The following is a 26,728-nucleotide window of genomic DNA, read 5'->3' as shown; positions in this document are numbered from 1 at the left end:
CCCACCGAGAGAAAAGAATGGCAAGTACTTGTAGACAGTTTTTTAGGAACTGCCTGTACCTCTCCACTATTTTTCTTCAGATGAATCCCCAAGCCCAAGCAAGCCTTGCAGAAGGTGGATTCAGAGCAATTGTCCTGGAGGGGGGGAAAAGCAGTGAGGCCTAAAATCCCAAGCAATAAATGTGAGTCTGGCACCATTTCTATTGGGGATGTGCCTGAAGTTCAGGCTGAGCCCTATCCTGTTCTCTTTCAGGCATTTGCAAGCCTCTGCTGCCCAGCCAGCCTCCATCTGCAGGCAGTGAATAGCACTGCCAAGGCTCCCTCTGACTGCCCTGGCATCTTTTTTACCCTTAACTGCCTGACAGGGACCTGGGAGTCCCATGAGGGATGTCCCACGGGGACCAGTGCCTGCTGTCCCTGGGTGAGAGATACTGCTCCAGCTGTGGAGCGCAAGCACAGCCCAAGCTGGGGTTTGTTGGGTTTCTATGTTTAGGGGGTGGTTTATGCTTATGGCCACTGTATAATTATGATTATAAAATAGCTGCCTCTTCAGTTTCTGCCTCTTGGCAGCTCTCAGGAAATGACCTAATTTGAACTGCCAGCAGTGAGGACCTTGAACTCTATCAAAAGTCACTTTTTACTGAACCTAGAACCTCTAGACATTTGCCAGACTCTGCTGGCAGTGACAAAAATAGTTAAGTGATTTTTCCACTGCTGGACACAGGCTTCCACATGCGTGGCTCCCACAAAATGAATCCACAAGGCAGCCATTCATGGCATGCTGAATGCCTCCTCTTCTCTCACTGCTGATTTTGGGATCAATAGAAATTCAGGCTGGGGCTGAGAACTGACCTTTTATGCCTTGTTCTAACGCTGGCCTTTCGTCCTTGGCTTGCCACGTACTGGGTGGCTGCTCTTGTGCTCTGCCCCACCAGCACCACCCCTCCCTTCCCAACACCAGCAGGGCAGGTCCTGCTGGTTGAAAGGAGCTGTCTTCTCCAGCTGCTGTTCCGTGGCTGTGTGTGAGGAAAGAGCAGGGTGGAGGAGAACTGGGGAAGCTGCACCACGGGACAGGTTTTTCAGCTTCAGGCTGGCTGCACCTCCAGCTTGCACCGGCATCACCTCTGCTTGTGGAGAGCTGGGGCAGCCCTTTGCAGAGCCACAGGCTCACCTCAGCTGCAGGTCTGTAATATAAAAAAAACAGCTTTAAATATCCTGGTAGTGGAGATGCAGAGCAGAGTGAGTTTTCAGCAGGGACTTTGACATGGCCATGGCTCAGGTGATGTCCCACCATCACCAGCAGCACAGAAGTGAGGCCAATGTTCAGCAAGTCAGAATTCATGGCTTGGGCTGCAGTGGATCTTCAAAAAAGCTCTTTTGTGGGATTAGCCACTCTTTAGCAGCTCTCTGTGAGTTTATTCTGTCTGGGGGTGAATGCAGGAAAATCAGGGGTGCCATGGGGTCTGTCAGTGTTCTCAGGTAGAAGCCACACACCTGTGCTGTGCCATGGGCTGGGGTGGCTGCTCCACAGGTGGGGAATGGCTTTATTTGCAGTGTGAGTTTAAGGAGCAGCTGCTTATCCTGGTTTTTAACACAAGGGGATCCTGCCCTTACAGGGTGGTGGCTGCTTTGTAGCATGTGGCCATTCTGATTTGTACACCCTCGAATCATTAACATCACTGGACCATCAAGTAAAGAAAATTATTTTTATTGTAGTTTTACTCCTCTTTTCCTTATTTTTAAAAGTTTCTTGGAAGATCTATAAACATTCAGCTGTTAGGTGAGGCACAGAAAGGGACTTTTTCCCCTCACACACACTCTGTGGCTGCAGCCTTTGTCCTCAGCGCCGAGCTGAAGGTTTGTGCATGGTGTGCACATCAAAAATGCTCTGGAAAAGAAACCAGGGTGGCAAATATGGTGTAAATAGATGGAAGAGGAAACACTGAGCCAAGTCACCTCCCTCCTGATTGTGCAGAGGATGTTCTAATGGCAACTGTGTGAGGTGAATGAGTGAGGCCTTTCCTCCTGTTCATAGCAGGGTCAGCCATGAAGGCAGGGCAGGTTCCTAACCCAAATTTTAAAACCACCAGGGATGGAATCTGCACAATCTCCTGGTCCCCTTCTGGGCTGGTGTCCTGATAGAAAGTTTTTCCTCGTGAGTTTGAACTTCTAGGTTTCAATCCATGCCTGTTGTCTTGCCATGGTGAGCAGCCTGGCTCTTTTTGATTGTCTCCCCACAGCTACTGGAAGGCTGCCATGAGCCCCCTCCCAGCCAAACCCCCTCTTTTCCAAGCTGGACAAGCCCTGTAGCCTGGTCATGGTAAAGCAGCCCAGGCTCTCTTCATTGCCTGGTGGCCCATTCGTAGCCAAGGTCAGAAGAACATTATCAGGGGAAAACAATATGCAGTTTCTTTGGTGTTCTATGGCTTGGTCAAGGAGTGTCCTCTTCCAGGACTTAATTGTGGAAAAAGAAACAAAACTGAAGGTAAAAATGGGGCAGGAAAGCTGAGCAACCAGCAAAAACCACTCAGCCAGTTGTTCCCATCGAGGACTGTTAATCCCACATGCCAAGGTTCCCTGCACAGAGTGAGCTGCTCCTTCTTGTGAGGGCCAACCTTGCTCCGCCCTTGGCCTGGCAGTGCAATTAGGAAAAGCTGATTTTTGCTGGCATAGTCCCCCTCCCTGAGCCTGTCAGTGCATCTCGTGAGCTGCCACCTCTGTTTTTCCAGCCCTGTAGACACAAGTGACCACATCCCTTCCCAGAACAGCAAAGCCCTTGTTCACTGCTGATGGCACCTACTCCCTTGGGCCTGCTGGCAAGGCTCCTGGGGAAGATTTTTATTAAACAGTGTAGGTTTTCCTTCTATAAGTGATTTGTTTTACAATCTAAGTCACATTTATCTGCAAAATTAGTCCTGCAGCTGGTCCTAGCAGTTCTTCCCTGCTTTTTGTGATGGGACTCTGTTGTCAGCACCTCGTCGTTTCCAGAGTTCAATATGTGGGCTAAGATTTTCTCTGCTGCCTTCCTCAAGGTGAGTGAAGGATTTGTTTTTGTATGTACTGATGTTTCTTTGGTTACTGCCAAAATTATTTTAGCAGAAAAATGTTGTTTTGCCTGTAGTTTAAAAAAAAAAAAAAGCATCAGCCATTTAACTTGAAGCTCAGCTTCTGTTTTGGAAGCAGTGCCTAAGAGTTGTGGATGGTTTCTGCCTTTTGTTAGAGAGGTGCCTATGGCTTTTTAGAAAGGAAGTGTGAGCTTCTGGGAAACACCTTCATCCATACAGTCCTCACAGACCAGGAGGGAAAGTCACTCAAATACCTGGGCACCTAAACTTGTCCTCAACAGCTTCCCCTACACTCAGCCTCCAGGCCCTGGAATGTGCAGACTCTTCCTGGGAACAGGAGCTGTTTCCCGATGCAAAACAAATTTCCTGAGCCTGCTCAGAGCTGAGTGGCTCTTGCCTCAGGCTTGCCCCCAGGAGGAGGTGCCCTCGCCTGCCTCCCTGGGAAGGTCTCCCTGTGTAGGAAGAAGCTTCCTGGATGCTTATGGACAGCTATGGACTTGCCTGGAGGATGGGATGTGTGTAGATGCTCAAGGCAGGTTTGCTCAAGGACATGGCAGGAGGAAGTTCATTCTATAGAGCAGATTCCCCTTGTCTGCCTAGGGAATGCATTCCCCCTCACCCCTCTCTACATGAGCACCCAAATTCCTTCTCCATGTGCAATCAGTGGAGGAGAACAGGCTTTTTTTTTCCTTTTTCATAAGGCTCTGGTTCACCCTCCTCTATCAGCCTTGTGTGGGGGAACACAAACTCTTCCGGAGGGACACCATGATGAGCAACATCCTGAAAGCCCAGACCTGGCACAGCCCAACAAGCAGCTGGCCTTCTCACACATTTCCTGAGGTGCTACCTGGAAATAGCCCTCTGCCCTGGGGCAACACCCTGGGGATTTGCTGGTTTCCTTTGGATTTGCCTGTTTTTTTCATCTGCCACCCCTGGGCTTGTGAAATGAAAACAGAATGGATGTAGCAAGACTTAAAGCAGGGATTTGTCTTTAGGAGGAGGAGTGTGGGAATGTGAGGTTTCAAGTAAGACAGTCCTGGTTGGTCACTAGACTTTAGCTCTCCTGGCTAGGAGTCACCTGGTACCCAGTATTGCCCCAGAGCTGGTGTCTCACTCTGGGGTTTCTGGAATTAAAGCCATTGAGGAATGAGCTTTGGGGATCCTCCTTGGTGTCCCAAGTGCTCAGCTCTCCATCTCAGAAAGTGCCTCTGCTGTGCCAAACCTCCTGATGTGGTTTCAGGTGACCTGGTAAGGCAGCCTGGAAGCCTTCTCTGCAGTCAGCCCTCCTGGTTAACTGGTTCGTGTTAATTCTCTCAGCTTGATACCAAACACTCCACGGCAGCTTCCCAGAGTGGTAAAACTCTCGTTGTTTCTCCACAGAAAAATACAAAATCCCATGGTAACCAGTGGCCCCTTTCTTTGTGCTAGTCCCTAGAGCTGTGACAGAGCCATCCCAAAAATCCTGGGAGAGAGCCTCAGCCACTGTAACCCAAAGAAGATGAGTAGGGGCTGAGAGCACCACATTCTCCTTCCACTCCTACTCCCCTTTCTGGCAGCATTTTAAAACACAGCAAAATACCATTCCTTGTTTTTGCTAGGAGCAGCATGGAAAGCTTCCCTCAGGTATCCTGTGCTGGGACCTGGAGCAGGATGTGCTGGGAACAAGGTGGGACTTAGATCAGGGGAGAATAAGCTGAAGACAGGGGCTTGAAATGGGAAGGGAGAAAATAGGAGAGGGTCAGTGCTAGAAACAGATAGGGAAGGTAAATGCAGATCACAGATATGAGGATAAAAGTGAGGGAAAACAGCAAGTCATGGGGAATAACAGGAACAGGTAATATTTGGGAGAAAATGTAATGACCTGGGTATACAGGAGGTCAGACAAAGTGTAAAATACACAAAGGGCTCTCCCAGCTTGAAATGCTGGCACCACAACAGGATCTAGCAAGTGGTTCTTTAGTTCTGATGATGAAATCAAAGACTCCAACCTTCTGATGGTCAATATGTGACAGCACAACCCCACACCACAAACTAGCTTCTTCCATTTATTGAAAAAAACCCTAGACAGAAGCAGAGCACAAGTGAGATTAAGAGTGAAGTCTCAGGTGATGCTGGCTTGAAGAGGAATATGCATTGCAATAAAGATCTGCAAGGTTTGTGCTTCTCTTCTGGCAGGATTTTGGAGGCTCTGTGGAACAAATCTAGGAGTTCAAGGAAGAGATAAAACAGTTTTGTGATGAAGGTACATTGATATTGTCCTGCTTCAGGCCCAAAGTGATGTGAGGCAAGTCAGAGGTTCTAGAGCTAAAAATAGTCTTTACTTACCAGATCAAATGTGCATAGGCACAAAAGAAGCTGAATAAGCAAAAAAAAAAAAAAAAAAAAAAAAAAAAAAAAAAAGTGTACTTTTCTAGCAACCTTTTCTAATTTTTGAATTATTTACTTATTTTCTGCATTTTTTGAAGTGAAACATTCACACTTCTCAAAGTGCTGTTTTAACCTCTAAAAAGGGGCTGTTAGGGTTTCCTGTCACTTCCTGCTCCATGGAAGGTCTCTAAGTTGGGTTTTGTTTGCTGCCTGCCAGCTCTTTTCCAAACAAGGTATTTTCCATTTTGCATGCAACTGCCAGTAAAAAAAAGTCCCAGAGAATTCCACGCGTGCCTCTGCAGCTCTCCAGATAACAGCTCCTTCTTATGTTAGAGATAATTTTATGCAAAGAACTTTGAGGCCAAAATGTGCTCCTGAACCAGAAACATAATTGAGTTGGTGCAGTCAGTGTGGGCTCAAGAGTTCCTCATTCATTTTTCTCTGGGTAGGTCAGGTTTTGCAGACCCAAGAAGTTAAACAAACAATTCTTATTTTAGTATATTTTTATTCTGCAGCATCACATTTATACAGTCACTTTTCAGAGCAGAATAGGGAATTCCCTCTTCTTCTTCTTCTTCCTCCTCCTCCTTATTTTTTTGCTGTGCTTACAGTCCCCGAACCAGGGCAGGATGGAGGGTGTTGGTCCAGCACTTCATTGACCAAGAGTTTTGCCTATGGGAGGAGTCCTGCCACCAGCCTGGAACCTGCTCAAGCTCCAGAGCAAGCACTCCTAAAAACAGCTTTCACTAAAGCCCAGCCTGATGAAAATGCCATTGCCAAAAACAGCAAAAAGATTCTTTAAATCCCTGAAGAACTCGGCAATCTTCCTCCAGCCTGGAGGGCAGAGCTCTGTGCTCTGTGTTTTCACAGATGCCATCACCTCCTTCTGCTATGGCAGGGGTGCTGCTGGAGACTCTGGCTCACTGACTCCTCACTCTTTACCCAGTTACTTCTTAGGCACAATACAGAGAGAGATACATATTCCTTCAATTACTCACTCTTTCCCAATGGAGAGGCTCTCCCAGCACGGAGGGGCAGGTCTCACCTACAGGGAGGCAAGTGGATGGGGATTCCCTTTCCATTTCCTCCCTTTGTGCAGACAGAGTTTAAAACTGTTTACAATCAGTGGAATGACTCAGGAAAGCAGCTCTGGCAGGGTGGGGAGCCTAATTTGGAAAAAAAAAAAAAAAAAGGCAATGATTTGTTCGTTATGATCCATTGGCTGATATTCAGCCATCAGTACACAAAGGGCTTTTCTTCCTGAGCCATTAGCTAAATGAATCAGCAGAGATTTCCAGCAGTGCTTCTCCCAGCAGAGTCCCATCTCCTCCACAGGCTGGGAGGGCACGTATCCCTCTGCCACTGCAGGGACAAACAGGACACAAACAGGAAGGTGTCTTTTCAAAATGTGAGGTTACTGTAAAAATAAATCATGACTCTTCTGCGGAGGAGCAGCAAACACAAATTATGGGAAATATTTTCAGCCTTTGCCGTCGCAAAGGGAACAAATGTAAACAGCCCAGCTGGCACAGCAGGCTGACACTGGCTGTGGGATGGCTCACAGCCCTGCAGCTCCAAGGCTGCCACAGCATTCCCAGTGTTCCCAGTGCTGTGGTGAGGAGAGGACAGTCCCCTGTGCTCCCCAGGGCTCTGCTCCAACCAGCCCAGCACACCCACACCAGACTCTGGGCAGGGATCCCCCCCGTGAGGGTCTCCAAATAATCTTAATTTCAGTTTTTTTGTTGCCAAAAGAGGCTGAATGCCACAGCTGTCCAGAAGTCAGTGGAGGACCTTCACTATGGAGACAGGCTGGTAAAGTTTGGGCTGTCCAGCCTGGAGAAGGGAAGGTTGGTGTGTGGACACCTCACAGAACCTTCCAGTAGCTGAAGGGGCTACAGGGAAGCTGGAGGAGGATTTTTCATCAGGAACTGTAGTGAAAGGGCAAGGGGAATGGCTTCAAACTGACACAGAGTACATTTACATGGGATATCAGGAAGAAATTATTCCTTGTGAGGGTGCTGAAGCCCTGGCACAGGTTTCGCAGAGAAGCTGTGGCTGCCCCATCCCTGGCAGTGTTCCAGGCCAGGCTGGATGGGGCTTGGAGAGACATGGGACAGTGGAAGGTATCCCCTGCCCTTGGCAGGGGAATGGAAAGAGATAACCTCTAAGATCCCTTCTGACACAAACTCTTCCATGTTTCTGCAATTCTAAGGCTCCCAAGGCACCAGGAAGGTTTTGGGCACCTTCTGGAGCCTTGGGTGCTGCAAGGAGGAGGCTGTGCCCAAGGCACCAGGCAGCCAGGTGGGATTGACATGGGAACATGCAAGTCTGCCTCCTCACACTCATAAAAAAGCAAAATAAAAAAAAGAAAAAGAAAACAACACTCAACTTCCCAAAGCAGCTGGGTTGATATGTGACTTCCCTGCTAAAGGTGAGAAAGGCAAGGATGAAATCATCTTCCTACTGAATAAAGGGAGATTGGTTCCCCACCTCAAAACTATGGAGAGACTTTTATCTGTCACAGCAGGGAGTGCTGAAGGATCTGGGTTCCCTCTCTGCCCCAGAACCCAAGTGGCACTTTGCTCCATATCCCTGAAAACAATCAAGGGACAAACTTCACCTTGTTTAAAGTACTGTAAAAATCTACAGTGAGCACAGAGGGCACAAGAAGTATCCCAAGAGGATGGCTTCTATCTTGTAAATAACTGGAACTTTTAAACCCCTGGCTATTTACAGCTGCCTTGCTGTAAAATCAAACACTTCTCAGCAGTTCTTTTCTCCAGCAACAGCCCTTAAGAGACAGCTATCACAGCCCTGGGCTCTGAAAAGCTGTTGCCTTCATGTTCAAAATTTACCAGCTCCTTTTTCTGATGGATCAGGCAGACATGGGATGTGGGACACACAAGATCAGGAATGAACCTGAAGCTGGTTTGATGTCTGAGGCTCACCTGGCAGATGCATTATCAGACTGAAGGTGTGATTATGATTAAGCTAAATGAGGTCTCACAGGTGTTTCCAGATGGAGGGCACAGCCAGGTGATTGATTTGGGTTTGCTTTGGTTTGGTTTGTGGGGGTTTTAATGTGTTCTGCTTAGCACAGCTGCAGGAAGGGAAATCAATATTTACCACCCAGCAACAGACAATTATCTCATCTGAATTGTAGCAATCTTTATAATAAATGCAAAAAATTATTCCTGCTGTTGAACTAAATTAATGCTGATACTTTGTAATGTAACCCACCTTATAGAAACTAAGAGGCCTGTAAGAAAAGGTTTCTCTTTTTTGCTCTTCTAAGACTGAAGAGTTAGTTCACACGAGTTCATGTACTCTCATCACATAAAACAGGACTTGTTTGTAGAAAATAGTGGCTTTTTGCTGGCCAAGGCACAGAGGAAAAGGTTAATATACCGAATTTACCTGGTTACACATCAGCTATTTAGAAGTAGCAGAAGTTTAAAAATTAATTATGCTAAAATATGCAAATAGGGGAAAAACATGCACACATGTGCACTATCAGCTGAACAATCACAATTTGGGCAACTGGACAAAACCCCACCATGCTTTTCTTCTGTGAAATTAAGTTTGTGACAGTACACTCACTCTCATTTCCAGTCTTACAGCCATGGTACTGCATGAGTCCAACAGAAATACATCCACAATCTACCTTGCCAACTCAAAAAACAACTCAAAAAAACCCCAACAACAGTTGAGAAGACACTCAGCTTTCTCTATTTGCACCAAGTCTGACTCACTTCAAAATCCTGACTCCTTGGCATTTCCAGTTCAAATGACAATACAGAGGCAAAACAATTCTCCACACTTCAAAGGAGTTTCCAGTCAGGAAGCCATAGAATTTGGAATTTTGATCCTGCTCACCCTAACAAAATGAGCCTTCTTGAGACTTATCTTGAAAGGGGAATAGCTAATGAAAGCACCCATGGTGTCTTGTCCAACACACACCTAATTCCACTACAAATTGCAGCAGGGAGAACACCACGAGGAGCCTGGAATGCTGGGATTCCAAGATACCAGTGTAGCATGGATTGCACATGCAATAGGAGGATGGAAAACTCTTCATCTTGGTGGGACTCCTACTACATGGTCAAGGGCTGTCACTGCTTTTTCCAGAGGCAGCACTGGGAAAAAAAATCCTGCCTGTGGTTAACTCTGGTTTGGCTCCAAAGCCAGCAGGAGCACAGAGAGGATGGATCTGGCCATCCATGTACTCCCAGGTACCCACCCTTTCCTACTCTTTCTGATAGGAAAGAAATCACCATTCAAATGTCCAAGCCCCGCTGTACCTGGCAAGTTTAAGGTACAAGCATGGAAATAAAACAGACCATTTCCAGAAAAGTCTATGTTTTATCCAAAAGCTTAAACGCAAAGGACTGGCCATTTCAAAAATTCCACTGTGCTCATTCACTCCCCAAACCTTTTGAGATTGCAGCACATAAAACTCAGTGCCACATTTGGACTGGGGATGCTGTAGGCAGATTTTGTGAGCTGCCACCAGACCACATACCAAAAGCCTATTTCTGAAAATGTGCATTTCTCAAAAAGCATACTGAATTATTTTCTTCTTCATTCTAGGAGAAGGGGCAGGTAGGGCTGAACAAGCTGGCATTTTGTTGGTTTTGTCCTCTTCCAAACCTGGAAGGGCTGGTTTGGGATCCAGGCAAGATTCCCACCCACTCCTCACTATGAGGAATTTTGTTGTCATCACCAGGAACAGCTTTCAGAGTGATTTGTAATTGCAATAAAAATTCCTATTCACACCTCTTGGAAATATTGGTTTAGGCTGTTCAGCTGAGGATGAGTGAAACAAGTGTGAACTAATGCACATTCCCAACCATTCTCAGCTTATTACAGGCAAGAACTAATGTTTGATATAAGAAATGGAAATTCTGGAATAGCCACACAAAGCTGTAGACTCAAAATCTGTCCCTGTCTATACTGCTTAGTCTTTCAGTAGTGTTCAGCCACTGCCAGACATAAACCAGTGTTTTACAGGAGGAAGAAAAAGGAGAGGAGCTGCAGCATCCAGCTCCTGCCAGGCACTCCACGGCCAGACTGCAGAGGAACTAAAACAACAGGCATTACCAGGTCTTATTTCACAAGGTACAAGAAGGACACCCACATCACAGTAAATATAAATATATTTGGGCATTGTCTGTGTCTAAAAGCCAGTGGAAAGACTCGGGGTTAAACACAGCAAGTAACCAAGGAAATGCATGGCCCTCTTCCTACAACACAATGCTCCTTCCTCACAGCAGAGCCTGACATCCATTTCAGCCACTTGTATTACACATGCTGCACATGTAGATGGCTACAGCTCCTCTGGGAGGCACAACTCCTGGGTACTGCAGCTCTCAGCATGAACAGTCTCTTCACTGGAGTCCTCTGCTGCTTACCACTGATTTTAGGGACACATTTCATTTGTTCCCCAGGCAAAGCAGGAGCCAAAAGGATGAAGCCAAGTTCAAACAGATCAATTCAAATGGGATGCTAAAGCAATTAATAATAGACAGGGATCTGGTTACACCACCACCAGTTATAGTAACAGTCTTGCTGCTGTTTATTGTTATAGTTTTACAACAAAAATAATTTTTTAGAGGTAGTTCAAGGCTAGCACCAAATCACTGCTGGACTTCCAAAGACACTTTTTTTGCTGTCTGAAGTCCCAGTTGCTGGAGTTTCTCCTCCTGTTTTGCATATATCTTATTTCTCCTGGTTTATCTTCCTGTGTATTCCAGGACAGCAGCCAGACCTTCTGATACTTGCATGATCTGGAATTTTCACCCATGGGATTCTGGTTCCTGCATCAGCTCTCTCCTGTCTGAGGGCTGGTCAAGGTTAGAATTTGTTAAGAAGGATAAAGCCAGGAGATTTGCCAAAAAAAACAAAACAAAACAAAACAAAACAAACAAAAAAAAAAAAAACCCAAACAGAAAACCTACAGAGCAGGAACTTTTATTGAGTGAAATATCCATGTTTCTTTTGCCAGCAAGAAAATACTCATGGTAACAAAAAAAAAAAAAAACAAAAAAAAACCCAAAAAAAAACCCCCAAAAACCAAAAAAATTGCATCTGTTGCAAATAATATTATCCTTGTCTCTTTTTGACTCTTCTTTTGCAGAGTTTAAAATAGCAATTTTTCCATTTTTCCTCTTCCTTTTTTTCTCAGAGTGCAGCATTAGTCATTAATTTCTTCTTGAATTTCTGTAAAACAACCCCAGATTCATAAGAAAATGTGACACAAAATAGCTTGAATTTTTCAGATGTTTTCTATCTCAAAATTAGACATGCACCCCCAACAAAGACACCCTTTCAAAGAATATTTATGTCATATGACAACTTTCAACAATTCACCTTTCAAAATAAGGTAATTCAACTTTCACCTTTCAAAACAGAGTAAGGTAATTCTGTTTCCAAGTTAAAAGCCTGAGAATCTAAACAAAAAACCCTCCCTTCCCCTTCTCCCTTCTTGGTTAAGATTTGCCTCGAAGAGAAGTGTTCATGCCTCTGGAAGTCTTAGAAATAATCAGTTCTGTGTAGCCATACAGCTCACAACAGACGATGCTGGAGAAAATACAGAACTTTACCACCTATTTTGCTGACTTTTCTGTCCCCATTTCAAAAACCAGATGGATCTAAGAGCTAGGGAACTGCCTCAGGCAACAGCTCACAAAAAACCATACCCCACATTTTTCATCCTTCATTCAGGGGAGCTACTGCTGTCTTACAACTCTTTCCCCTCCTCCTCCTCCAAGAAAACATTTAGCTGGTTACCAACAGTAGTGTCTCCTTTCTTGCTGCTGCTCTCAAAGTCCTCTTTTTCAGCAAGTGCTCCCAACTCCGGCTCTGTTTGGTAGCTCTGGTAGGAACTTTGCTCTGGTGGTGTCACTCTCTTTTGTTTTCCAGTCTGTGGCATGGATTCCAGCACTGTCCCGTTGGCCACTTGAAGGAGATATGGCTCTGTGAAGTACTGCCCTCCTGCCATGCTAGAAAAAGGCATTTGGGAATGCATCTGGTTGGAGAAAGTTGCTCCCTGCATATAGAAATCACTCCAGGGCACATCTGGATAGGCAGGGATGTCTGCTGAGGGAAAAGCCACCAAGAAAAGAAGAATAATGAAAATAATGGAAGAATGTCTATGTACAAGGTGTGTGTGTTGTGCTTTACTCAGTGCAAACCCAGCACTGCCATGCAGTAGACACCACACACAGAGCAAGGATCACTTTGCTCTTTACACTGCAGTGTATTCAACCAAAACATGGTTCTTAGGAAGAAAAGCTTACAAAGTTAATAGCATTGTTATAATAAAAAAAAAAAATCCATGCCACTCAGCACTGATGCTGAGTGTATGTAATGATAGTAGAGACACCCCCCAGGTTTTTTTTTCCAGTCACATTTTCCAAGTTAGCTCTGCCAGGCATAAGATGGATACTTAATCTTCACTTTCATTTATAAAAGCTGTAAACCAGGAATGTTTTGTTCATTAATATCCATAATTCAAATAAGCTGCTCACTTGCTTATGTGCTGATATAAGACTCACAGGTGTGTCTGCACTAATAAGCTGGTTTCCAGCCCTGCACTTTGGGAATCCTGGAACCTTTTCAGGAAGAAATTCTTCCCTTGTGAGGGTGGTAAGGCACTGGAACCTAGAGGAGTTGTGGCTTTCTCACTCCTGGAAGTGTTCAAGGCCAGGTTGGATGGGGCTCTGAGCAACCTGGGATAGTGGAAGGTGTCCCTGGGGGATGGAACTGGATGAGTCTTAAGGTCCCTTCCAAACCAAGCCATTCTTAGGATTCTATGATTCTGTGAATTTGGTCATCCCCATGGCATAACAGAAAAGCCATTCACTGCTGATTTTGTTCTGGACGATAGTATGGAGTAAGAGAATATAAACTCTGCCTCTGTTCCTTTGACAATCTTCCAACTTCACCAGCTTGCACCTTTACACACCCCTTGATGCTCATGCAACATGCCCCAAGGAATGCAACACACACTTGGGCATCAAGCTAGAAATGCATTTCATTATATGCAGTCTGGGGCACAGCTCTCTCATTATTTCTGGCACTTCAGACTGAAAAACCACAGAAAATAATAATTATAGCTTGGAATCAGAGCAGGCAGCAGGGCCAAGGGTGTTAGGTAGCATGGGTGCTGCCAACCTGAACAATGTCAGCTCTGAAGAGTGGGGACAGGAGCCAGCTTGCAGCCTGATGTGAGTCAGACTGAGTCAGACTTCCCTCCCTGACAAGGTCCACAGAACTGGTACAAAAACAGCAGCAGCATCTGTGGGCTAAAACTCTTTGTTCCTTCATGTCATAAGACAAGGGATGGAGCTTTTGGAGCGTGACCTTAATTCAACAAACCTGTCAGTCCAAATGAATTAACTACAACAGTTTGTCATTTGATTATAGTTGGGCTTGAATAACTTCAAAATACAAAGCCCAGACACAAAACAAGGAGATCAACAATGCCATTTTTACCTAGGTTTTTTTTCCAGAAAATTATGTTAGAGTGCCTTCATCTCAGTGCTGCTGCAAATTCAAGTCAGAGGAAGAATCTATGTTCATACTTTGTTATGTCTCTCTCTTCTTTTGCACTACCCTAAGATATATAACATGATTTCAAACTGGTTTCTGCAGAAGCCAAACAGAGAAGACTGTTCTTCCTCACCACCTCCAACTATGCCATCTGCTGTGGCACCTTTTCCACTTTGCACCCTTGACTCCCACCACATGCAACAAAGGGATGTTTGTGTACACAACAGGACACTCCTGGAAAACAAAAGTTACGTCTCCAGTCCAGTCAAAACCTCTGCACTATCTGACACATTCACATTTTATGCTCTTTCTGACATGTGCAGTCTGGGTAGTAACTTTTGATTCAAATGAATGGGTTACTCAGTACTTAAAAACAAAAAAAATAAGCATACAAGGAAATTAAGTGAGAAAAAGATGGGCACATCTATAGATTTGTGTAAGCATGTGGACCATTCCTTCTTTCTGTCACAGCCATCAGTGAACCCACTGATCATGCTGAATGTTTCAGGGTATTGTTTAGTTCCTCCTGAGGAGCAAGGTGCCAAAATAATTCCGAAATTTACCTGAATTGCCACCTGGCTGCTGTGGCATGACTGGTTCCTCCGTGTGGTTTTGTACATAGCCTTGTGTGGCTCCATAGGTTATGGCTCCACTGTTGCCAGGTAAATCGGGGAAAGCTGGATGGGATTCCAGGAGTGTTGAAGGAGGAAGGTGGTCACTGGACAACATATTGCTGGCCAGGTGACCTTGGTGACACAACTGGGAGAGCTGATAGATTCCCCCCTGGCTGCTGAACTGACAGTAGGTGTCCTCCAGGTTGTCTGCAGGCTCCAGCTGCTCCGGGTAAGGGCAGGAAACTGGTGAACTGAAGCTGCAGGGAGCAAGGAGAGAGGCAGCCCAGAGATTAAAGGAGGGTCAACAGCTACACCAACCTGTCCCATTAACAACTGTTTTATTATCAACCCTTTCTCCCAAATGCCAGGCACAGGATAATGACAGCAAAAGCCACTTGTGCTTTCACAGCAGGATTCTTGAACAATGGGTGTTAGTGGGGATTATTTTCCCACTCTCCAAAGCACGCCCAAACTTTCACCCTCACTTTCACTTGGCAGGCATGCAATTCTGAGAACACTCAGAGTACAGGTAGCACCTGTCTCATAGCAAGCACCCTGTCCTATATTATGCACATTATACAGCTTTTCATACTCCCTTTAAAGGCTCTTGTCACATCTGCCTCTCCCTTTTCATTAACGCTCCCATCTAATTCCTCATCCCCTGTCCCACATTCACCCTCCTAAGGCTTCTCCCAGGGGCTGCTTTTTTCATCTCTCTCAAAGACACTCGCATCTGCCCCTACCCTTGGTTCTGGACGCCGTAAGAGAAGGCATCCCTGAAGCCATTCTCCTGGCTGGCCAAGCTGCATTCCCTGCCGGGCGTGTCCAGCATCAGGGGGACAATGTGGCTGTCGGGGTCGAAGGCCAGGCCGAGCGCCAGGCTGGCCCTGCGGATGGGAGGAGGGCTGGGAAGATGAGGGAAGCACTCCGCTGTGCCGCTGGGATTGAAGTGCAGCTGCGGCAGCGCCTTGCTCTGAGCTTGCGTTTCACAGGGTGCCACCACTCCTGCCACCGAGGAGGCTGTGAATAAAACAGAGACTGTCACACTGTGCTGTCACACTGGGAATCTGCAGGAGCAAGCAGAGTGAATGACAAGAGGAGCAGGACAGAAAAGCAATATGCCAGTGAAAGAGTGGAGGTTATTGATGGGAATAAAAGTAAATGAGTACCAGCGCTGCTGCTGTGAAACAAAAGGGAGTAGTAGCAAGCTCTCTGGAACACAGGATGTTTATTGGTTAAATAAAATTACCTTTGTGATTTCAGGCTCTGCATACTATCTTTATCCAGCTCTCAAGAAGGCAGCCAAATGAGGCAAAGTACTTCTTGGAAAAGAGCCAGGAACAATCCCCCAGTCATCTTCCATTTCTACTGTCCTCTGGGAGGAGTGTGCAGCACAGATCACCCTTTAGAAAAAATGAACTGTGCTTCGAAAGAAACAAAGCTGTGCCTTTACAAATCCACTGTCTAGGCTGTTTTGAAACACATCTTTACTCCAGTTTGGCCTCTGATGAGTCATGCCAAAAACAAAAATTAAAAATGCAGAGATGGCAGCTGAAGGTCCTTGGGAAAAAGAAAATGGGAGATGGGAAAGGAAACCAACACCTTTTGGTTGGTAGAAGAATCTTGTTTGGTGACCTGTCTCCTCGTCACTGCTGGAAAAGGAGAGAGGAACAGTTTCCTACAGAACAGCCTCTGTGGAAAGACACATAGAGGAAATTAAAGATCAGAATCAGGTATGCTGGTGATCCAGAGTAACAATTATACACGAAGCTCGGGAAGCTTGGGCATAGTGCAAGAAAATGAGGCTCTCTCTTATTATGGCAATTAGCAAATGGTTTCTCTCTTCACAAATGCAACCATCACGTGTGCAGGAAGCTGCAATTTCTAAAGTCTAGCTAGGCTGAACCAGCTAAAGGATGAGGAAGAGAAGAGAAATATCACCCAGCTGCTCAGGTGAAGCTCTCCCACACATGGCAAAGCTTTCAGGTAAAGTCTGTGGCTGCACTTCATCCCTGCAGGCATAGAGAGTAACAGCAAATGCAGTCCACCAGGTGCGACTCAAAGGCCTTAAACACAAACCTAAACATAAAGATGCCACAACAAGTATTAGCCACCTTTTGAGAATTTTGGAATGCATGTCCAGAGAGCTGATGAGGAGTTTCCACTTCAACATCTTGCAGCACTGTTTCTCCGATTGCCCAATGTGCTGGGCAGTTTTGTGCCTTTTATTGCACCTTCCCACATTCTAGTTTTTTCCAACTCTCTGCAGCCATGGAGAGAAGGAATCAAATGTTTCAATGAAAACTTTCCAAGTTTTCAATAGCCCTGATTTTGGGCTCACTTAGAAAACTGAAGCAAAATCTAGGATGGCATGTCTAAAGCATTCACATGCCCAGGCAGTTCTCAGTGATTTATTTTTTCTGTTTGAACACAGCATTTATCCATGCCAGGCAGCATCTCAGATGTACCTGTTGCATTCCTGAGTTTTGGCTTAGCCAGAAATGAAACTGAAGATCTCTTCTGATTTTTTAAAACCCTTCTTTAGCACTGGTTGTCCTGACCACTGTGCCCCAAAATGTTCACACAAACGTTATGGAACAGCAGCCATGGGGAGCACAACTTACCTGAAAAGCAGTCTATATCCAGGTAAAGCTCCAGTTCAGTAACGACAGCTCTTCTGCAGATGGCTCTGCTCTTCCTCAGGATGAACACAAGCAGCCCAGAAAATCACTTCTAAACCCACTTCCATACCTACTGAGAATAATTTAAATTTTTTTTTTAATATTTTCATCACTGAGAGCAGGTAATCTTTGTGGATCATGGCAATAGGATTCCCAGGCAGTGAGACACCCTTGATCTCCAAACAGCTGGTTCAGCCTTTTCTAAAGGCTCCTCTGCTTCTCTGTCCTTTCAAAGAGACACTGACATTTTGTCTTCTAAATAAAGTCACAAATGCAGTAAGAAGAAGCAATTCCCAGAGAAGTCATATCTGCTGAATCTGACAAATCTACAGAAGATTGCAGAGTTGTTCCATGAAGAATTCTGACCCCTGGCTTCACATAATGTTTACACTGTACAATTCTGTGGCTCTTCCTGATGCTGATGTAGTGAGAGAACCTCAGAAGGCTTTCCAGTGAACATGGGAATGTAATAGTAGGATTTTTATTTCTTGTTTCCGTTACTTCTGGGTTCTCGGTCCATGAGACAACCTTGGGAATTTCCGGAGAGCAATTTAATCATTTTCACCTTCAGATCTCTGAACAAGTCCTGGCACTACAATTGACTTAACTCTAGAATGGTTATTCTGTTTCCAGCCTTTATGGGAATCAAGGGCCATCACAAAGCTTTTGATAGATTCATCCTTGTCTTGAAATTATGAGAAAATATTTTTTTTCAAAATTTGTTTGAAAGCTGGAGTCCTGTAAGTGAAGCCATTGGAGCTTGTGATTTATTTACTGTTCTTTGACAGGCCATATCCAGCTTCATCCAATTGATCCCAAGATTTCCATTACAATCCCATCTCTGCCAGTGAATTTAATCATCTTGCTATTTGCTTAAGAGTTACCTGCACAGGCTGGGCTCCTGACAGGTGTCTTCAGCAAGGCAAACACATGAAACAAAGGATTTCCTGCAAAAGTACCTGTGGGGCAGAAAAATTTCCTCCCACAAACCAGAGGCACAGAAAGGAACTTTTCTTTCTAATGGGTTAATTCTAAAGAAAACATAAGCCAATGAATCACAGATACATATGTCTGTATCAGTAAGAAATCTCAGAAGACCAAGCTTCAAATTGCCACTGTCTAAAAGAATGCCATTAATTTCAATCATGCTGTCTAGCAAAAGTGAAAAAAAAAAAAAAAAAACCAACAAAATATTTCTAAGATCAAAGCAAGTTGAAAATTGAAGTTTTGAGTCACAAAAGGCTCTTATGGCAAGTAGTGTGGCTACTATATACAAATCAGAAGCTGTAACTGCCAGCAGGGTAACACTCATCTCAAATACAACTCACTGATATTTTAAATCAGCTTATTTGGAGAACTGGTAAAAACAGTTGGACATTAAAAAAAAAAAAAAAAAAACCACACCAAAACAAAACAAAAAAAAAAAAACCCACATACCAACAGTCAGAAGTACTGGATAGAGCAAGGATAAACAATGGAAATTGCAGCACTGAACACTCTGCAATGTTCCCATGCACTTAAGTAATGTTCTTGTCCTGCTGAAAGTAGTTAAAAAGTAAAGAACCTGAACAGCCACTCCAGCAGGTCACACTCTGTGGGCCCAACTGCACCACGATGCAGAAATCAGAGGCTTTTGCTGAAACCATCCATGAGCTGTTTTCACAAGAGACACTATTAAGCAATTGGTTTTTCCTTGTATATTGATAACCTTTTTCATTCATCTGTTTCCTCTTTTGTTTTGCTCCTGTTAATTTGGATTTTATCCTATCCAAGTTTTGGCTCCTTCATCTTCTGAGACACTCTAATAAAGAAAGCAGGCAGTCCATGGTGGCCCTATTTCTAGGCAAGCTTTTTTTCCTGAACAAGGATACTGAACAGATTCAAGTTACATCGACTTTCATTCTCCTTCTTTTTAATTTTTTGCTTTCATTTTTAAGGAGAAGAAGTCTGACTTTGCAATGGTAAACAACAACAAAAAAGTGAGTTTCATTCTCCACAGCTGTGTTATCTTGCACCTAGTAAGGCAAAACTGCAACTGGAGCTTTCCAGGTGATTGTGCCATGCAGATCTCTCTTCTACAAGGAGTCTCTACAAGTAATATCAGTCTTTTCTCTCAGAGAGGACACTTGCCCTTTTTCTTCCTTACACATTGCACCAAGAATTCAGATGAGACCTTTCTTTCCTATCAGAAAGAATTGCTTGTGTTTTCCACATGGAGAGCTGCATCCCAGTGTGCAGATCGCCCAGAAAGGGATCAATGCAAGCAGAGGACGAGATCATGTCCCTGAATTAAACCATTTCTCTGACAGACATTATCTAACAGGGCAAATAGCTTCATGCTGAGAGAGAGTAGGTTTAGGATGGATATTAGAAGGAAAATCTTCCCTGTGAGTTCCTGGCACAGGTTTCCCAGAGAAGCTGTGGCTGCCCCATCCCTGGCAGTGTTCCAGGCCAGGCTGGATGGGGCTCTGAGCAACCCGGGATAGTGGAAGGTGTCCCTGCCCATGGCAGGAGGGATGCAATGAGATGATATTTAAGGTCCCTCCCAACCCAAATCATTCTTTGATTCCCTGATATTCTCTCCTGACTAATCAGTGTGTCAGCAGAAGTACTTTAGGAATTGGGAGAGGTTTCTAAGACATGAAAATCAGAGGATATTTGGTTTGTTTCCTTTAATTGTTTCGCAAAATCTTGGTTTCTATCCAAAAAAAGAAGGCTCAACAGACTTCACTTCATCACTCTGAAAGCAGTGAATTACTCAAACACTTTGACCATACTTAGTCTGTTGCAAGAAGTGGAAAAACTGGAACTGACTGAATTACAGTTAAAAAGGTCATTGGACTGACTAAAGGAGTCCTTGTCCTGAGAGGATGACAGGCAAATTTAAACAACAGAAGTACCAGATTAGGTTATAAAGAAAGTATCTCAATTACATACTTTTAGCAACACATGAAGCATTCTAAGCCTTACAGGTGGTTTTCACCACACCAAAATATCTTTAAGGTAAAAGCACTATTAAACAATTTGAGTAATTCTTAGAAAATGAGTTGCAGGAACTGGCCTTAATGCTGATATATTTAGAATACAACGAGAGGACAGTCATAATGGCATGAAATTCCAATGAATTAATTACACTGGGAAGCAGGAAAACACACATAGAAGTACCACATGTCAGCACATCCACTGCTTGGGATATCCATCCCTAAGGAAGCAGTGGAGTCCTCATCACTTTGGAGATCTTCTCATATTGTGCCAACTTGGAAACACAAACATATCCAGGAAACGCTTTAAGGAATACTCTCACTCCAGGGAATGCTCTTGGACTGCACACATCAATAAACAATTAGACAAATCCTCTCTCATTGCCATCAAGCTTTTAACAGAGCTCGGGTAGAAAACTGGTTGAACAGCACACCCTACTGACTTAAACCAGAATGTTTCAATCTAAACCAGAATATGGGAGTGTTATCTGCCACAGAGAACATCAGAACCAGCATAACACTCCTCATGTCCTTCACAGCAGCAGGACCAGTGTCAAACAGCTGTTATGGAAGAATGCCCTGCTCAGTTGTCCTTATGAAGTCCTATTCAGAATTCCTTGCTGGCTTGTGCTAGGACATAAACAAGGAAATCTTGTCTCCAGAACTCGTTGCAAATCTGTCTCCAGAACTAGCACAGAGGCACCACCATGCTGGTACATAACTGGTAGAGACTCAATCAGCAGTGAGCTGCCATACCTACAATCATAGAATAATTGGAAGAGACCTTAAGGACCACTTCATTCCATCCCCCTGCCACGGCCATGGACACCTTCCAGCAGCCCAGGCTGCTCAGAGCCCCATCCAACCTTCAGGCAGAACAGCCCCAACTTTCTCAGCCTGTGGAGTGACGTGGTGTCACTTTTTGCACTGATGGCATAAGGCTCTGACATGGCCTCTCCTAAAGCCTTTGGGAACCTCCCAGCTCCACCAGCTAATGCTGCAGCTGTGCAAAACACACGTGCTGGTCGGGGTCTCACCTGAGGCAGAGGTGGGTGATGCAGGCTGTGTGCTGAGCAGGCTGGAGCAGATCCCAGCTCCAGGGTCTCCTCCCAGCACGCCAGGCTGGTCTCCAGCAGCGTCGGGCAGTGGAGGCACAGGCAGAGGAGGTGCCCTGCAGCAGACAAAGAGGACAAGACAGGGCATTATGATCAGTCATGCATTCCTCTATCTGACAAGGGGCAGATCCTACATCACCAGCAGGTGCAAAGGGAAAGCACTGGCTGACTACAAGTGCAAGGAGTGCTGTATCAAAAATTTTGGGGAAACAGCCCCAGGTCACTTGAATAGGAGAGGCAGCAGGAACAGTGCAATGAAGTAGGGTGCTCTCCAATCTTCCACTTTAATTTTTCCTCTTCCACTTAATTTTTCCTCTTTCCATTCTGTTTTCTTCGTAAGAGACTCCAGATTGCCACAAATACATCCCTGTGGAGATTGATTTCTCCCCTCACACATTCACCATCCCCTGAAAGACCATCTACCCTCTTACACATTCCCTTTCCCCCCATTAATGTCCTCTGCTCACATATGAAAAGTGCTACTTTGTATTTCTTCAAAGAAGTCCGTGGCTTTCTAAGACTGATCTAAGCAAGCAGCATTTCCATCACCAAGTGAAAATTCATGGAAATGGAAAGTAGTGGTGGGAGAACTGGGTTAAAAGAATCCCCAAGGACAACAAAAGCACCTGGCTGATGCATTCACAGAAACTAAAAATGAAGAGATGATTCCGTAAATTTTTCCATCTCACCTCTTGCTCTTTACATTATTTCATCCAGAGCAATTTCAATTGTTTTATTTCAAAATTAATTTGATTAATCTGTGTTACAAGCTAATCACAAGGACTTTTAAGAGGGTCCATCACAATTTGCCCAGAAATCTGACAGGTTGCCTAGGTCCAACTCAATGCTCAGCTGTTCACTGTTAAAAGGTGAAGGGGAAATGGCAAAAGAAAATATTTCATTTCTTAGGTCAGTTGTGGAAAAATGAGAAAACAGAGTAAGTTCCTTACCCATAGCCCTCTGATCCAAAGGAGACTGACTGAGTTGATGATGCTGGATATTTTCTGTTGCCTTTTATACTCAACTTCTGCAATTTCCGCCACTTTGCTCTGCGATTCTGAAACCAGACCTGAAAAATGGGAAGAAAGGAATGTATTCAGGGAAGGAACTATCTAGACATGGGGACACTGACATGTCCCAGTCCCTGCCCATCCCCTTCCCATCCCAACAGGCATTACCAGGATACGCTGTGGTGTCACACCAACCACAGCTGCAATCTCTCTCCTCTTCTCATTGTCAGGATAGTGGTCTTCCTGGAACATCTTCTCCAGCTCTCCTAGTTGCTCTGGGAATGATGCATTATCCATAGAGAGAGAGAAAAGGGAAGTATGTGACAAGAAAATAAGAAAAAAAATTAAAAAGAGAGGGAAACAGAAAAAAAAAAGAACATTTTTACTATACTTGAAATACATGAATAAAAAATTATTTTTTAAAAATAAACAACAAAAATCTTCAGCTGTTTCAAAAGCAAAGAGCATTGCTAGTGATGCTTCAAATGAAAGGCACTCAGCAGCCTTTGTAAGTGGAATTCTTCACACACCTAATGGTATGGAGTGCAGTGAAATACCAGTTAGAGCAGATCAGCACTGGGAAGGGAACACCAAGTGCCACTGGCACTGCCAATGTAACTGTGTGCCAGTGTGTGCCCTGGGATCTACCTGCACTATAGAAGGTGCGGGATTTCTTCTTGACAGGTAAGGAGTTTTTCCCCTTGGCCACATCACAGCTGCCTCTGCACCCCAGGACTGAAGAGCCCTTGTAGGAATTCTGAGCTGCAGCGCTGCCTGGAGCACCTTTGGATTGGTGAGGGGCCAGGCCGATCTCCTCCTGCCTGCAGGGAGCTCCAGCCACTCCACTGGATGCTTGCTTAGATTTTTCCTTCTTCTCCTCCGTTTCAGTCCCAGCAGGGCAGCACATCTCAGAGTGCTCTCGTGACCCTGACTGACCTGTGGGCTCCTGTGCTAATCCAACCTTCGTGTCACTGCAGAAATCCGATGGTTGCTCACACGCCGAGGCAAAGTCGTGCTGGCCGTCAAGGACAACAGAGCCTTTGGAAGATGACCCAGTTGCCTGCAGGGTGCTGCATCCCCCATCATCTTCCACCTTCTTTACAGAGCTATTCCCGTCTTCTATTCCCAAGTTATCCTCAGCTATTTCTTGTCTGACTGTGCCTGGGAATGCAGGTAGCACACTGCTCCCTGCACCATGATCACCAACAGCATCAGCATCCACCACAAGGTGCTCTGGATTCAGCAGCATGTTCTCCTTCTCATCCTGGCACTCTGCAAGGCAAAAACGGGAGGAAAAAAAACCCAAACCCTACCCCACATGTCCACTGCCTAAGCTGGATGTGCCTGGGAGTTTCAGTTATAGGGGAAGGAAAAGCCCACAAAAAAACAAAACCCAACAGCGACAAGAACCTGAGAACTCAAAATAAAGACAGGTGCTGCCAGAAAAGCAACAGCAAAGAACCTGATATGATCAATATGGAGATACTCAAATGTGTGATGAGAAAAGCCTCATTTTAAAAGTAAACTATAAAGTACAGAAGAGGGTCATTCCAGACACAGAGAATAAAGGGAAGCTTGCATATTACAAATACAGTAGTGAGAAAACAGCCTCAGGGATCATACAGGTCTCTGGAATAAACAACAGAACAGAACAAAACAAAAACAGAAAAAAAAAAAAAAAAAAAACCTGACAAGATCCTGTCACCTTATTAAAATGAGCAAAAGAAAGACAGAAGCAAAATTCTGATCTACTGTGTCAGCAGGGATTATCTGACAAAGGTCATCACTTTTTTACTTTTGTAGAGTTCTATCATACCAAAGCTGGCCAAGCCAAAAACCATTAATTGTACAAACTTCTAATAACTGCCTTAAATTATTTCTCTGCAGCTTCAGCCACACTTCTGAATAACATATTTACAAGATAGGGGGATAAAGACAAAATTAGGTACAGAAGTTCAACTAAGTTTAACAAAGACCACAAACCGTGTTATAATAAGATAGACTAAATAGTAGAAGACAGTTTAGAAAGAACACAGCAAGAGAAATAATTAAAATAGACAACAGAATAATACCTTACACTTTCCCAGCTGGCACATACATTTCCAAATAAAAAGTTCCAAAAATCTCCCGAGTGGTTCAGAATGTGTGAGTCTGTGTCATTTCTGCTACTTAATTTTTTTTTAAAAGTGATTATTTCATAGGAATAAGAAGTAGAATAATAAACCCAAACCCACGTATTTTGAGCAGACTGTTGGCAGCATTTCAGTAGCAGATGACAACAGAGAAACTTGATAGTCTAATTTTTTGGGGAAAATATAAAAATAATTTCATTTCACTGTGCTCTGCTTTTGATATATATTGGTGCAATGTCAAAATAAAGGATTTGCTTCTGCCTTGATGTCTCTGAAAAAACTGTCAATCAAAGAGGAGCACCACAATTCCAAATAGACAAGAGAAACTTCACAGAAGTATGAGGGGATGGCAGGCTGCTCTGAGAGCATCTAATTTGCTTTTTATAGGAGAACCAAATTAGCTGCAGGAGAAAGAAACAGAAGCAGAAAACTATGCAGCTATAATAATTTGATCTTGTTAAGCAGCAACAAGTTTCCATTGCAGTTAAATGAGATGAGATATCCTGATGGGGAGGGTCAAGAACTGAATGAGGAAGAAGATGTCTAGGGTCTATATAATTCCTTTTTCCACCATCCTCCTGGTTGCATCTGAGCTTATCTCGCTCATTATGTGAGAAAATAGAGTATTTTCACATCATTTGAGCAGAGTTTTTACTTGTTTCTATGCAAACCCCAGTATGTGTTTACACCACAAAATAAGTGTCCAACTCTTACGTGGGTACCTTGTATCTATAGAAGAAATGGACACCTGGGAGTTTAGTATTATTTACAGAAATAGTCCTCCAAGTGAAAGTAAACGGCTGTGTTTTAATTCTAGAACAGATAGCAAAGACCTCCCAGCCATTTGGGACTGCCAAGGAAAAGCGCCGAAATGAAAACCAAGTCTGGAGAGAAAGATGGGCCTTCCTGGTAACAAAGGGACTTATAAAACCACACCTTCCTCCCATCATTGAGAGACCAGACCGAGCATAACTTTGTCCCACTTTTAGAGAAACAGAACGTTAAACAGAAGTGCCTTTAACGAGTGGGAACATCAGGAATAAGTATTCTGGAACACCTGGCACACTTGCAGCAAGCCAAGCCCCCTTTTCCATCGCACAGCCACCGCCTTAGACATTCCTCGGAAAAAACCAAAGGTTTTTCGGGTTGTTTGGGGCATTTGGTACAAAGCCACCTGAACACACAAATGGGAAAGAACAGGGGGAAAGGAACAGCCTCAGAGGTCCGGCACACAAGGAGGGGCAAACTGCGCAGCGGGGCAAGGTGCGAACGCGAAACCCCGAGGCAGCGGGAGATGCTCGGCGAGACACAAAGGAAAAACCCCCTGCCCCCGGCCAGGTGCTTTCGCAAGTCGGGGACACGAGGCCCAGGACGAGGAAGGCTGATGAGCGCCCAGCTTACCCTCCCCCAGGGCTGCTCATTAGGCTCATTGCCGGGTGCCTCCCCCCGGTCATTAAGACGAGCCGGCATCCCTCCCGCACGCCCTTACCGCCGCCCGCGCCGAGCCCGCCGGCCGCCCGCCGCTCCTCGGCCGCCCCGTCCATGCCGCGGCCCGGCCCGGCCCGGCCCGGTTAATGCCCCGCCCGGCCGCCCGAGCTGCCCGGCCCCGGCCGCCTCATCAGGGGCACCTGGGCACGGCGGGGCGGCCGCCCGTGAGGGGCTGAGACGCGGCCGTGTGCGCCTTGGTGTTGTGAAACTCGTCACCCCTGCGTGAGGGGACCTCGGTGTCAGGATGCTAGACCCAGTTCTGGGCTCCTCAGTACAAGGAGCTGATGGACAGGGTCCAGCGAAAGGAAGCAAAGATGCTGAAGGGTCTGCAACGTTACAGGGAGAGGCTGCAGGGGCAGGGTCTGTTCTGGCCGCGGGAGACTGAGAGGGCATCTCATAAATATAATGAGATTTTATATATATATATATATATATCTCATTAAATATATTGAGATTAATATTATGAGACACATCTCATAAATAATCTTTAATGGGTAGCATGAGGATGGTGCCAGACTCTTCAGTGATGGCCAGCGACAGGACGAGGAGCAATAGCCATGAGCTAAACCACAAAAAGTTTAATTTTAACATGAATAAGACCTTTATTGCATAGAGAATGTCAGGGCACCGAACAGCTGCCTAGGGTGGGAATGGAGTCTCCCTCTCTGAGGACATTCCAAACTTATCTGGAGTACCTGCTCTGGATGAGCCTGACTAGACCAT

The 26,728-nt window shown here is 45.0% G+C and overlaps 1 protein-coding gene across 1 annotated transcript; it reads right to left on the bottom strand.

Moving 5' to 3' along the window:
• Positions 1-12,170: 12,170 nt before the first annotated feature.
• NOBOX (NOBOX oogenesis homeobox) lies at positions 12,171-26,061 on the bottom strand. Its single transcript, XM_077783739.1, has 9 exons — positions 26,007-26,061; positions 23,322-23,657; positions 23,034-23,168; positions 22,554-22,660; positions 22,326-22,444; positions 21,298-21,431; positions 15,342-15,618; positions 14,548-14,855; positions 12,171-12,529 (listed from the first exon to the last, which is right to left on the bottom strand). The coding sequence occupies exons 1-9, from the start codon at positions 26,059-26,061 to the stop codon at positions 12,171-12,173; spliced, it is 1,830 nt and encodes a 609-aa protein (XP_077639865.1).
• Positions 26,062-26,728: the final 667 nt, after the last annotated feature.

The sequence above is a fragment of the Lonchura striata genome, chromosome 5 (assembly GCF_046129695.1).
Source record: "Lonchura striata isolate bLonStr1 chromosome 5, bLonStr1.mat, whole genome shotgun sequence".
In the NCBI taxonomy this organism is placed as follows: Eukaryota; Metazoa; Chordata; class Aves; order Passeriformes; family Estrildidae; genus Lonchura; species Lonchura striata.
Note: the sequence above shows the minus strand (reverse complement) of the source record. Positions and strands in the feature narration are given on the sequence as shown.

Coding starts and splice junctions, on each gene's coding strand:
- NOBOX (XM_077783739.1), bottom strand. CDS start 26,061: ATGGACGGGGCGGCCGAGGAGCGGCGGGCGGCCGGCGGGCTCGGCGCG. Junction 23,169..23,321: donor ATTAGCACAGGAGCCCACAG/GTCAGTCAGGGT, acceptor ACCAATCCAAAG/GTGCTCCAGGCAGCGCTGCA. Junction 21,432..22,325: donor TTTGGATCAGAGGGCTATGG/GTAAGGAACTTA, acceptor TGTCTGCTGCAG/GGCACCTCCTCTGCCTGTGC.